Below are 14,699 nucleotides of genomic sequence, written 5' to 3' on the forward strand. Positions count from 1 at the left end.
ATAATTTTTTTCTGTCATTTTCTTTAGATTGGATATTTCACATTGTCTAATGTTTCCTCGTCTTCCTGTCCACTGCTTTCCATTATAACCCGCCTTCTCTTTAGACCTCATTATAAGCTTTATCTATCTCTTTCTCTTTCTTTTTCTTCAGGCTTCCACTCCTTCTGTATCTCCTCGCTTTCTAACGTCAGGGAACTGGGATGTAACCTCGCTGTGCGCTCTTGATGAGGAGAACGATAAAATGTATGACAGATCGAATTTTATGAGCAAACCATTTTGACTCAAAAGCCTCAAGACTGTGTCGTAAAGCATCTCATAGTCAACCAAACTACCTAATACGAGTAATTATAGAATTATTTACACCTAGAAATCCCATTTATCCCACTGAATCAGCATAGATGGCACTTAATTAAAATTAATAAAGTAATTGAATGTTGAATTGACTGTAATGACTCTGTCATTTTCTCACGGCGTTGTTCTCTAATTGCAGCCGCATAAAACAAACCCTCTTGAATAACCATCCCAGAAGTGAAAGCTTTTTCAGAAAAAAATACTTTTTTTTTTATCTTTTCAGTGCATGAATATTTATAAATAGTCAGATCTATAGCTCAAATCAAAGTTTAGGCCTGTAAATCAATGACTTACAATTAATCCGGTACTGACAGAAATGAATGCGTGTCACAGTCTTCCCTACTTTGCATGTGTAACAGATACAATCCTACTTAGCATGCCATGCAGCTGAATGAAGGCAGTATGTGGAAGTAGACTATTATTAAAGGATAAATGACTGACTACATAGTAACTGAAAAAACCTTTTCAGATTTCCTTAATGTGTTTTTCCCTGTAGCTATTTTCTGAGCACGGAGGAGTCGCAGCAGAGTAGACACTTATACAGGTGGGTTCTGTCCCAAACGATACGTCTTTTAAGCAGTAATTGAGTATTTTATCATCACTGTCTAGGAATTCTGCACCTCTCATGCTGTTCTGCGCATTTGCATCTAAATCAGCCTGAGAGCATTTGCACACCCTGTTGTGTTGTGATATATTTCATTTCCTCAATAGGTTTGTGGGTTTTGGACGTCCATATCATCATTACATGTTGATATTATGCGCATTGACGGTCCAGTTTCTCAGTATGAATGTTCATCGATGGCTTGTGCTGTAATCAATTAAATCCTTCCAGTTTACATTAAAACGTATCTGAGATGCATTTTCGGGGACATTCGTGAAAACCCAATAGGTTTTTTTTTACCCCTAGTGAGCTCCAGGCAAGAAGCCCAGCTAATTCATTTAACAGAAACGGCAGCTTAGAGAGCTAGAGCAAGAGGCAGAGCGAGATAGAGAAGGTTGAAAAGGAGACAGGCAGAGGGGGAGGTGCTGTGCCTCACAAAGATTTAAACGGTGTTCTCTAACCTTTGATTAATGCTTTGAGCCTCTCACTTGCTCTCCGTGGGCCACAATTTCTCATAGATTTTTTATTGCGACCATCCGAGCAATATATGGCGAAAGTGCAAAGGTCCAGCATTGGGCTCAAGCAAGTGGATAATGGAAAACTAGCTCAGCGTGTGTGTTTCAAATGTACATTATCGTTCAAAAGTCTTTAAGATTACAATATATATATATATATATATATATATATATATATATATATATATAATTTTTTTTTTATCAAGGATGCATTCAATTTATCAAAAAGGGACAGTAAAGACATTTGAAGTTTAAAAAAGTTAACACTAAATAGTTTAGTTTTCATTTTATTGAATGAACGATTTAGCTTCATGAATTTGGCAATCCTGGTCAGCAATATGTTTTCATTTTATGGAAAAGAGCAACATGAACATCATTGCCTCTTGTGCTCTGTTGAAAATCCTTTACCTAATTTGGTGTTCCCAGTCAAAAATACTGGCCTTTTAAATGTCCCATTATGCTATTTTATTATCAAATATTCTTGTTTTCTTTCAATTACAACTGGTTTTGAATTCTTTTTGGAACTGATTGATCGTAGGCCTTATTCACCTAAAAAAAAAGGAAGGTGCATAAGCTCAGATCAGTGAGGTCTCAATCAGTTCCAAAAAACGAAATGCAAAACCTGTTCTAATTGAAAGAAAACAAGCTGATGAAAAGATTGTATCCATTTTTTGGCAATAACATAGCATAACAAAATATTTAAGTATTATTTTTAGGTCGTCATTTTTGACCGGTAACACCGCAAGTGTAGGGAAGAAGGTAGGGAAAACATGGTTAAAAATGATAAAATAATTTTTGAGGTGATGATATACTCTGTGTGAGCAAATTCAGTAAGTTTTAGTCCAATGTGTTTAAAATGACTAGCATTTTTGGGAAAAATAAAATCCACTCCAAATCAAAATGACCAGAGCACAACCAGAGGGTTAAAAATTTTTCATTTTGGTTTCACAGAAGGTCAGACAGGTTCATAAAGACATGAGGTGAATATAACCAATGTGTTTATTAAGACATTGTCATTGATGGCAGTTGCGGCTCCTGACTGTAAATTTAGGTAGGGTATATTCTGGGTCTGGCGCTAGTTTATAATAAACATTTTGTAACTTATATATTATAATCGCTCTACAACCGCAGAACACTTTTAGCAGAGGTTGATGGCGTTAAGATGATGGGTTGTAAAATAATGAAATGCATGCTTGTTGACTAGTGTGGAGCTTGGAGGAGTGTTTCATCGCCAGTGTCTGACATGCAACCTGTTTGAGCGATGCAGCTTCTTCAAAGCGGACTTCAGCCACAATCAGACATACTTTACCCTCTATTGCTTGGGTAAGGTCACTGACTCTCTCAAACACACATTTAGGTGGATGAATAAAGATGCACATGTCTCATCTCTGTCATACTTTTACAGGCCCAGGTGTCCCAAAGGTGACCATTCACAACACAAGTGATCCATCCAGTGAGTAGAATTAATACTTTCCTCATTACAAGCTGTTTTTTTAGGAAAGAAAGATTTTGATTACTAATAAAGTTGTGTCAAAAAAGTAGACAAATATTTTTATAAATGCACACTAGTGAACATTTTTCTGCTTCTAAGGCAAGTATTACTATTATTATTGTTCATACCTTGGGTTAGGTACTCAAAATAAACCCACAATCCTACGTAAAAAATGTGTCTGCGTAATTCATCTAGGACGTTTTTTTACTATGAACATGAATGTTAACTTAAATTGTAATTGACTTTTAATTAAAATTATGTCATAAATCACTCTCATGTCGTTCCAAACCCGTACTATTTTTGTTCATTTTCAGAACACACATCCCACTATAGACAGTTACGCAACTACTACTTTGATGCTTAAAAAAGTTCATAAAGAGATCGCAAATCTAATCCATATGAATTAAGCGGTTTAGTCCAAATTTTATGAAGAGACTCGATCGCTTTATATGATGGAACAGGTTAAATTTATGCTTTTATTTCAACATTCATCAAATCAGTTGTGGTAAATGGAAGTTCAAGCATGTTTTTTGAGCTTCCACAAGGACCAATGAGGTTCATTCTTGTGTTACATAGCAGTTTTGAGCTTCCACAAGGACCAATGAGGTTCATTCTTGTGTTACATAGCAGTTTTGAGCTTCCACAAGGACCAATGAGGTTCATTCTTGTGTTACATAGCAGTTTTGAGCTTCCACAAGGACCAATGAGGTTCATTCTTGTGTTACATTGCAGTTTTGAGCTTCCACAAGGACCAATGAGGTTCATTCTTGTGTTACATAGCAGTTTTGAGCTTCCACAAGGACCAATGAGGTTCATTCTTGTGTTACATAGCAGTTTTGAGCTTCCACAAGGACCAATGAGGTTCATTCTTGTGTTACATAGCAGTTTTGAGCTTCCACAAGGACCAATGAGGTTCATTCTTGTGTTACATAGCAGTTTTGAGCTTCCACAAGGACCAATGAGGTTCATTCTTGTGTTACATTGCAGTTTTGAGCTTCCACAAGGACCAATGAGGTTCATTCTTGTGTTACATAGCAGTTTTGAGCTTCCACAAGGACCAATGAGGTTCATTCTTGTGTTACATAGCAGTTTTGAGCTTCCACAAGGACCAATGAGGTTCATTCTTGTTACATAGCAGTTTTGAGCTTCCACAAGGACCAATGAGGTTCATTCTTGTGTTACATAGCAGTTTTGAGCTTCCACAAGGACCAATGAGGTTCATTCTTGTGTTACATAGCAGTGTTGAGCTTCCACAAGGACCAATGAGGTTCATTCTTGTGTTACATAGCAGTTTTGAGCTTCCACAAGGACCAATGAGGTTCATTCTTGTGTTACATAGCAGTGTTGAGCTTCCACAAGGACCAGTGACATTCATTCTTGTGTTACATAACAGTTTTGAGCTTCCACAAGGACCAATGAGGTTCATTCTTGTGTTACATAACAGTTTTGAGCTTCCACAAGGACCAATGAGGTTCATTCTTGTGTTACATTGCAGTTTTGAGCTTCCACAAGGACCAATGAGGTTCATTCTTGTGTTACATAGCAGTTTTGAGCTTCCACAAGGACCAATGAGGTTCATTCTTGTGTTACATAGCAGTTTTGAGCTTCCACAAGGACCAATGAGGTTCATTCTTGTTACATAGCAGTTTTGAGCTTCCACAAGGACCAATGAGGTTCATTCTTGTGTTACATAGCAGTTTTGAGCTTCCACAAGGACCAATGAGGTTCATTCTTGTGTTACATAGCAGTGTTGAGCTTCCACAAGGACCAATGAGGTTCATTCTTGTGTTACATAGCAGTTTTGAGCTTCCACAAGGACCAATGAGGTTCATTCTTGTGTTACATAGCAGTGTTGAGCTTCCACAAGGACCAGTGACATTCATTCTTGTGTTACATAACAGTTTTGAGCTTCCACAAGGACCAATGAGGTTCATTCTTGTGTTACATAACAGTTTTGAGCTTCCACAAGGACCAATGAGGTTCATTCTTGTGTTACATAGCAGTGTTGAGCTTCCACAAGGACCAGTGACGTTAATTTGTGTGTTACATAGCAGTTATGAGCTTCCACAAAGACCAATGAGGTTCATTCTTGTGTTACATAGCAGTGTTGAGCTTCCACAAGGACCAATGAGGTTCATTCTTGTGTTACATAGCAGTGTTGAGCTTCCACAAGGACCAATGAGGTTCATTCTTGTGTTACATAGCAGTGTTGAGCTTCCACAAGGACCAATGAGGTTCATTCTTGTGTTACATAGCAGTTTTGAGCTTCCACAAGGACCAATGAGGTTCATTCTTGTGTTACATAGCAGTTTTGAGCTTCCACAAGGACCAGTGACGTTCATTCTTGTGTCACATAGCAGTTTTGAGCTTCCACAAGGACCAATGAGGTTCATTCTTGTGTTACATAGCAGTTTTGAGCTTCCACAAAGACCAATGAGGTTCATTCTTGTGTTACATAGCAGTTATGAGCTTCCACAAGGACCAGTGACGTTAATTTTTGTGTTACATAGCAGTTATGAGCTTCCACAAAGACCAATGAGGTTCATTCTTGTGTTACATAGCAGTGTTGAGCTTCCACAAGGACCAATGAGGTTCATTCTTGTGTTACATAGCAGTTTTGAGCTTCCACAAGGACCAATGAGGTTCATTCTTGTGTTACATAGCAGTTTTGAGCTTCCACAAGGACCAATGAGGTTCATTCTTGTGTTACATAGCAGTTTTGAGCTTCCACAAGGACCAATGAGGTTCATTCATTCTTGTGTTACATAGCAGTTTTGAGCTTCCACAAGGACCAATGAGGTTCATTCTTGTGTTACATAGCAGTGTTGAGCTTCCACAAGGACCAATGAGGTTGGTTCATTCTTGTGTTACATAGCAGTTTTGAGCTTCCACAAGGACCAATGAGGTTCATTCTTGTGTTACATAGCAGTTTTGAGCTTCCACAAGGACCAATGAGGTTCATTCATTCTTGTGTTACATAGCAGTGTTGAGCTTCCACAAGGACCAATGAGGTTCATTCTTGTGTTACATAGGAGTTTTGAGCTTCCACAAGGACCAATGAGGTTCATTCTTGTGTTACATAGCAGTTATGAGCTTCCACAAGGACCAGTGACGTTCATTCTTGTGTCACATAGCAGTTTTGAGCTTCCACAAGGACCAGTGATGTTCATTTTTGTGTTACATAGCAGTTTTGAGCTTCCACAAGGACCAATGAGGTTCATTATTGTGTTACATAGCAGTTTTGAGCTTCCACAAGGACCAGTGACGTTCATTTTTTTGTCACATAGCAGTTTTGAGCTTCCACAAGGACCAATGAGGTTCATTCTTGTGTTACATAGCAGTTTTGAGCTTCCACAAGGACCAATGAGGTTCATTATTGTGTTACATAGCAGTTTTGAGCTTCCACAAGGACCAGTGACGTTCATTTTTTTGTTACATAGCAGTTTTGAGCTTCCACAAGGACCAATGAGGTTCATTATTGTGTTACATAGCAGTTTTGAGCTTCCACAAGGACCAATGAGGTTCATTATTGTGTTACATAGCAGTTTTGAGCTTCCACAAGGACCAGTGACGTTCATTCTTGTGTTACATAGCAGTTTTGAGCTTCCACAAGGACCAGTGACGTTCATTCTTGTGTTACACAGCACGTTTGAGCTTCAGCAAGAACCAATGAGTACCAATGAGGGTAAAAGACTGAGTTCAATGTGTTCATCATATAAAGTAATCAAGTCTCTTCAGAAAATTTCAGAAAATAAACTGCTCAATTTATATGGATTCGTTTTACGGTCTCTTTATTAACTTTTTGAAGCTTCAAAGTGGTAGTTGCATAGCTGTCAATGGAGGGACAGAAAGCTCTCAGATTTTATCAAAAAGATCCTCACTGTGTTTCGAAGATGAACGCCTCCCTAAGCCTCCAAAGGAAGCACATTTTTTGTTGCACCTAATGACACGTTATATCAATTTATAGGTTATTATCAATAAATAAACCTAAATGCTTATACGAAGAAACCTTTCTAATTTGCTCATTGTCGAACATGATAGGTGAGTGGTTGCCCACTAAATGAAATTATTTCTGAAGGATCATGTGACACTGAAGACTGGAGTAATGATGCTGAAAATTCAGCTTTTCCATCACAGGATTTAAAAATATATTAAAATAGAAAACAGTCTAGAATACCTTGGTGACCACAAAGCAATACCCAAGCATCCTCTCACATTTGCATTAGAAAATTATTCTTTCATGAAAATAGATTGTCTTAGTATGAAAGCACCCCACTGAGTATTTTAAAAGTTTGTTGTAGTGAGAGAGTTCACTAAAACATCTGAAAGTGCTGCATGATATCTTTTACATTTTATTATCTGGCTTCATCCTTTGTTTCATAGTGTTTACTTTTTAAATACTCCATGGTGGTAGATCGTTCTGGTTTTATGCCAAAAATATATTAAGTCTGTGTGCTGCATTTCCAGGTTACATGCTGGTGGAAGACAACAGCCTCCTTGCTATGTCTCTTGAAACCAAGAGGCTCTCTGAGACCGTTTTCCAGACGCTATCCTCCGACAACAGCGGTAAAAGGATTTCTTAAATAACTGATTACATTCCTCCTTTCAGCATAAATTGATCTCAACATTTTACAAAGCCAACTAGATTTAAGAATCAATCAGGTAATTGTTCCGGTTTGCTAATTGGATCCTCACTGCGGTACCTGCCTTTAGTGGAAGCCCATCGTGGCTTGTTTGCGTGTATGTTTTTGCTTGTATGATGGGGTTTGCACATGTACAAGTCTCTGTATATAAATTGCACATGCTTTTTGCATCAGGTCCCCTGACTGTGTTTGTTTGGGCATGTGTGTGTGTGTTACTGAGAGTCTGTTAAAACCAACAGGCTCATGGGAGCTCATTTGCCAGTGGTTGGAATATTGATGAGCCGGTACCAAGACTTCCTTGCAGTATGGTACAGTATAAACGGCCGTTTGCTCTGTTTTAACTGCCTTTGCTAATAATTACAGACATAGATCTGAAGATGTCCCTGCCCCCTGGGTACGAGGGAAACCTGCACCCTCTCCTTATTATCATGTAAGTGTCTCCCAGCATTTCACCAGCACCTGTATGATATTGTTAGTAAGGCTGCTTTATTTTGTATGGAAGCCCATCTCTGCTTTAGAGTAAAAAGTAAGACAGGTTATTATGAGATAAAATTTAAAATAAAAAAGTCGCATTATGAGATATAAAAGGTCACACTGTTTGCAGTTGGTAAGATTTTTTATGTTTTTTTTTCTGCTCACTAAGTCTGCATTTATTTGATCACAAACACAGTAAAAACAACAACAGTGTGAAATAATATTGCAGTTTAATATAACTGAATATGTTTTATTTAAAATTTAATTTATTCCTGTGATAGCTAAAGCTGAATTTTCAGCATCATTACTCCAGTCTTAAGTGTCACATGATCCTTCAGAAATCATTCTACAGGGTGGGCCATTTATATAGATACATCGTAATAACATGGGAATGGTTGGTGATATTAAAGTCCTGTTTGTGGCACATTAGTATATGTGAGGGGGCAAACTCCTCAAGATGGGTGGTGACCATGGTGGCCATTTAGAAGTCGGCCATCTTGGATACAACTTTTGTTTTTTCAATAGGAAGAGGGCCATGGGCACATCAAACTTATTGGTAATGTCACAAGAAAAACAATGGTGTGCTTGGTTTCAACGTAACTTTATTCGTTCATGAGTTATTTACAAGTTTCTGACCACTTATAAAATGTTCAATGTGCTGCCCATTGTGTTGGATTGTCAATGCAACCCTGTTCTCCCACTCTTCACACACTGATAGCAACACCGCAGGAGAAATGCCAGCACAGGCATCCAGTATCCGTAGTTTCAGGTGCTGCACATCTCGTATATTCACACCATAGACAATTGCCTTCAGATGACCCCAAAGATAAAAGTCTAAGGGGGTCAGATCGGGAGACCTTGGGGGCCATTCAGTGTGTGAAGAGTGGGAGATCAGGGTTGCATTGACAATCCAACACAATGGGCAGCACATTGAACACATTTTATAAGTGTTCAATGTTGGTAACCAAACAGTTGACGGTAGCCAAAAAAAAATATTTTAACTTGATTTAACTTATAACATTTTATAAGTGTTCAATGTTGGTAACCAAACAGTTGACGGTAGCCAAAACAAACTATTTTAACTTGATTTAATGTGAGACAAAAAGTAATAAACATGACAAATAAATTTGCTATGAGAAAATGTTTAGACGTGTGAGATATGAAGTCACTGTTACAACTTCGTAGAAACCTTTTTTGTTTGTTTATTCTGAGGTACAAACTTCCATAGTTATTACATTTATTAAACATTGTTTTTTCGACTGCATAATAATCATAATTAAGCTCCTCCTCTTAATGAAACATTTGCATACTTTCTCCAAATACTGAATTGTATTTGGTCTTTCCCACAATGCAATGCACTCGACTTGACCTTCCATTTCTAGTGTGATGGATAAACCAAAAATAATGTATGCTGGTTTTTTTAGAAATAATATTAGTTAAAATTGTAATGTTAGAAGGTAATGTGACAAGAATGTAGCATGCTTTTGCTTAAAACGTTCATGCTGAGCTAATGCTTAATGTTTTAATAACTATTTTTTAAATAGTAAGCAGTGTATACCCTATACTGTAGCACAGGGTTTCTCAAACTCGGTCCTGGAGGGCTACTGTCCTGCAGAGTTTAGCTCCAACACTGATCAAACACACCTGAGCAAACTAATCAATGTCTTCAGGAACACTAGAAACTCACAGCTAGGTGTGTTTGATCAGGGTTGGAGCTAAACTGTGCAGAACAGTGGCCCTCCAGGACCGAGTTTGAGAAACCCTGCTGTAGCATATACTACTAAGTAATAATAAGCCAGTGTTGCATTCTGAAAACAAGATACGTGCTGAGTGTCTTGACAGTGACAAAGCAGCTCTTAATTTTTAGCATATAACTTCTTTTGCTGCCTTGCAAGCAGCTGTATCTCCTTTTGGAAATGCAAATCTAGTTAAGACTTTCCTTTGCCGTAGTTGGTTAGGCTACATGATTTATGAATGCTGCAAGCAATATGCACATGCTTGATTGAGATGCAAGAAGTGTGTGTGCTAATGTCTTTTTAATCTACAATGTGACATTGTGTCAACACCTCCATCCATCCATTGTTCCCTGCACCTCTAGTGACAGTATTCCCGGCAGGGAGTCGGTAACAGAGGAGTTCACCCTGGGCTGGCCAGAGGTTTTGTCCAGCCTGCATGGAGTGGCGCTGGCCTGGATCGACAGCAAAAGCCGGGCCTCGCAGGGACAGAAAAGCAGCATCCTGGACCCTCGTAAACTGGGCTCCCTCCGCTTTAAAGACAAGCTAGGAGTCGTGGAGTGAGTTATTCTCTCTTATCAGTTATGAAGAATACCTGTAATAGAAAAGTCATTTTGCACATTACGCCACAAAATATCTGATTAGGAAAAGCTTTATGCTCTAAAGCAGACGCTGGGTTTTCTTCCATATTTTGTTGAACGCTTGCTTGGCTAATTTAATTGAACCTCCTTCTTGCTCAAGGCGATGTGTATGGCTCAGCATAGTTAATACATTGGCTGCTTTTAAAAGACCAGCCATTTATCATAACTGCTAAATAGCACCTAAAATGTGCATGTTTCATAACAGATGGTTAATGCAGCTGCCGTACATTGATGGGAGAAGAATTGCTGTTTATGGAAAGGTAAAATATATGTTGTGAAATTTTAGAATGCAAGCTCTAACATCTTATTGGATGAGCATTTGAATAAATAGCTGATTTTTGCATGTTGGCAACTGTAAACAGCCTACGGTTAGGCTAATGAGCTATATATCACCTTAGCAATGTATTAAAAACACTTTAGCAACTGCATAGCAATGCCCTGGCAAACACCCCTGTCATTAAACACCCATGAAAATTGGTGTTTAAAAACCAGATAAACTTTACAGCAAACTTTTTGGGTGGTTAATGGGGTTTCGATGTTGCATAACTTCAAATAGCAGCACTTAAAAGTGGTCAAACCAATCTAAAGGCCTCTCAAGGCCTATTGCTTTAATACACATCTTCTAAGCAAATGAATCCCTTTGTAGACTTGCATCATATTCTCACTTAGGATGTGTACTTTGAATTCAGTCTTCAGTTGCAGAGCTCTGACATCAGCCTTCATTTGTCCTCACAGGGATTCGGTGGCTACTTAGGTTTAAAGATGTTGACTGCAACCGATCAGATGTTCAAATGTGCCGCTGTCATGGCTCCCATCACAGACTTCAAGCTCTATAGTGAGTTCCAGATCCATACACTAGCAAAAACAGCACAATGGAAGAACAGTATTTCTAGACATTCTTTGAAGTGCCTTGGAGTGCTTCAAAATACCATGGTATGTGATATGGTAATCATCCAGTCCCATGGTATATATCAAAGTGTCCTGGTACTACTTTTTTACATTTGATAAATGGTATAATCTGTAGAGTACTGCAGTTTAATTTCAGATTTATGTGTGAAAATAAATTCAACCTTGCTTTTCAGGTGCTGCCTTCTCAGAGAGATATCTAGGCCTTCCAACTAAAGAGGAGCACTCATACATGGTGGGCTTTTTGCATCAGTAACTTTCATTCATTATCAAGCATTGTGTTATAGACGCTTATTTGTGCCACAGAGTAAAAAATAATAATAAAAAAGGTAATTGTGAGATTAAGTGTAAAATAAGACAAGTTACATTGTGACAAAGTTACAGTTTTCAAATACACAATTGTAACATACAAAGATACAGTTATTGAAAACAAAGTCACAGTTGTGAGATTTAAAGTCAAATTTTGACAAAGTTAGTTACAATAGCTACATTGTGACACTAAGTTATATTGTTACATTATAAAGCCACAATTGTGAGATTTAAGGTCACATTGTCAGGTAATTGAGAGCAAAAACAAAAATCACAACTGTGAGATTTCAAGACATGTTATATTGTGACAAAGTTAGTTACAAGAAACAGTCACAATTGTGAGATATGAAGTTGTGGCATATAGTGTTACATTGTGACAGTTACATTTAAAAGAAACAGTCACATTTGTAAGATTTAAAGCTACTTTGTGACAAAGTTACAGTTAGGGGAAACAGTCACATTTGTTAGATATAAAGTCACATTGTTACACAAAGATACACTTATGAGAACAATCACAATTGTGAAATTTGGTCACATATAGTGTTAGAGTTACATAAACAGTCAACATTTTGAGATTTAAAGTTACATTGTGACAAAGTTACAGTTATTTAAACCCAAAATTAGATATAAAGTCACATTTGTGGAAAAATAAAACTACAATTACCTTTTTATATAGTGATTGAGATACCAATATAACATCTACTAACTACACTTCTGCCACTGTATTCACTGACCTAACAAAGTTACACGTTTCTGTTGTGTCTTTGCAGACTGCGTCTTTGTTGGACAACATCAATACGCTAAAAGACGAAAACTTCCTCCTCATACATGGGACAGCAGATGGTTAGCTTACATAATAATGCAATTTAAAATCAGATACATCATTTGTGGATTTTAAGTAATATTCTACTTGTTTGTGTGTGTTTAGCGCGGGTACATTTCCAACACAGCGCTGAGTTGTTGAGTCGTCTGGTGAAGGTAGAGGCCAACTACACCCTTCAGCTGTACCCAGATGAAGGCCACACCTTGAGAGAAGAGCGGAGCACTCAACACCTGCACCGCACCCTCCTTCAGTACCTCCACAACTGCCTCAAATACGACCCCTTCCTCATCACGGAGGAGGAAGAGGAGGAGGACGAGGAGGAAGAGTGATCTCTTCCACCGTGTCCTCTCTCGGTGCTCAAAGGTGCCCATTATGGTGACTAACTTCAGGTTGCATTATTTCACCAAAGGAAAAGAGAGCGAAATGGAGATCAAGAGGACCAAATCCACCAGCTATTCCACTAACTCAACTTTGGGATGCTTTTATTTTTGTTCAGACTACAACCGTAAATGTCTCTTGTGTGTCCAGGAGGATGAAACACAACTGGTCTGGTTCATACAGTTTTCAAGTAAATCACACACAGTATAATGCCTACGGACAATCAACATCTTTAGTCAGTTTATGTATAAAATGGGCAAAGATGCTGCATACATAGGCATGTTGATTAGCCTTGATGTTGTAGCGACACCTTGTGGTGAAAGAGAACTAATGGTTTGTCCAGCATGGATAGTGAAGTTGGAAATACTGTACCAGTAGTCAACAGATACAGTGTTGTTATTGTTTTACTAACACTATTAAAAGTCATTTTGTTAATTGAAAGCTAAAGTTAAGCTATAGCTGAAATCAATACAATATTAGAACTTAAAACCAACATTAGAAATGTTGTCTTGGAAACTTAGTTGTACTGAAGTACTAAAAAAATGAAATAGTTAAAATAAATTAAAGCAAGATAGATATATAAAAAAATGACAAAATTACTAAAACTTAAACTAAAATTAAAGCTGAACATATAAAAATAAAACCAAATATTAAATACTATAATAGTATATAAAGAATACTAAAATAACACTGAACTGATATGTTTTTTTCATTATAGACTATGCTGATATCTATAAAAGAAGAGTGGATGATAATGCTAATAGGTACTACAATAATGACTGAGATTGCTGACATGAAATTATTGCCCGTTTTAAACAATATTTATTTCAAATTCTCAAAAAAAAATCAGAGGTAGTTTCCAATTCATTGACCAAACCGAACATCTGTTAATCAGCCAAACAGACATTGTTATTGGCTGTGAATGGCCAGTGTTTTGGTCTAGCCTATACTGTGGAAGATTTGATTAAATGTACACTGCAACATGTTATTTGAACCTGGTTCTTTATATGCATGACAAATCGGCTGCATGGTGCTGTATACTCTGACTATTTCATAATATCTGTGCCAAACTCAATAGAAATTGATGATAAAAATGTAGAAACTGCATACAGTGTGCTAAACCAAAGCGCACGGTGTGCACAGACAGCGAGTTTTAAACATCTCCAAAGCATTGCGGTATAAGTACACAGGCTGTCCTTGCTGTACAAAATCAATGAATCACACTGCATGCCGCTGTTTACAGAAGCCTCATAAGCTCTCCAGCATACATCGTATCTCTTCATAAACGTCAAGCCCTGCTGTGTGCAATTTTACACCGAGAGTAACTATATTTTAGCTGGCAAGCAAACACAACTTCCATTGCCATTGTCATGCATATGCAGATTTTATGTTTACAGATCAAATGTGCCAAATACTCTGTGACCAAACCTTTTGGTACTGACTTATGTTACAGTTTTGAATGTGGCAGTTTGTGCATTTAGTAAAAAAAAATGTGTTTCTTTAAAAAAAAAAAAAAAAAAAAAAAAAATTGTGTGCAGCATTTCATTAATTTATATTTGTGACAAAAATGTCCTGTGGTGGTACCATGGTAAGGTTATTGGTTGGTAAAAACAGAGTACTTTTATATACACCATGGTACTAAATATGTAAAACAAAAGCATGTATTTGCATTAGGGCTGTCAAAATATTAATCACGATTAATCGCATCCAAAATAAAAGTTTGTGTTTACATAATATATGTGTGTGTACTCTCTATAATTATTTTGTATATATAAATACACACACATGCATTTATATATTTAAGAAATATTTGCATACATATACTGTATATAT

At 37.4% G+C, this 14,699-nt stretch overlaps 1 protein-coding gene across 1 annotated transcript in view; it reads left to right on the plus strand.

The window, feature by feature from the left end:
• Positions 1-13,150, plus strand: part of LOC308703442 (inactive dipeptidyl peptidase 10) — a gene marked incomplete at its 5' end in the record, with an annotated part of 63,819 nt that extends 50,669 nt beyond the window's left edge. Inside the window, 12 exons of the mRNA XM_081386917.1 lie at positions 152-243; positions 848-895; positions 2,672-2,790; positions 2,873-2,920; positions 7,427-7,525; positions 7,966-8,032; positions 10,175-10,369; positions 10,656-10,710; positions 11,186-11,285; positions 11,533-11,591; positions 12,436-12,508; positions 12,594-13,150. Coding sequence (XP_081243043.1) covers positions 152-243; positions 848-895; positions 2,672-2,790; positions 2,873-2,920; positions 7,427-7,525; positions 7,966-8,032; positions 10,175-10,369; positions 10,656-10,710; positions 11,186-11,285; positions 11,533-11,591; positions 12,436-12,508; positions 12,594-12,817 — 1,179 coding nt within the window. The 3' untranslated portion in view covers positions 12,818-13,150. The remainder of the gene's footprint in view (positions 1-151; positions 244-847; positions 896-2,671; positions 2,791-2,872; positions 2,921-7,426; positions 7,526-7,965; positions 8,033-10,174; positions 10,370-10,655; positions 10,711-11,185; positions 11,286-11,532; positions 11,592-12,435; positions 12,509-12,593) is intronic.
• Between the last annotated feature and the right edge of the window lie 1,549 nt (positions 13,151-14,699).

Source organism: Scardinius erythrophthalmus (assembly GCF_964197995.2).
Source record: "Scardinius erythrophthalmus genome assembly, chromosome: 15".
Taxonomy (NCBI): domain Eukaryota; kingdom Metazoa; phylum Chordata; class Actinopteri; order Cypriniformes; family Leuciscidae; genus Scardinius; species Scardinius erythrophthalmus.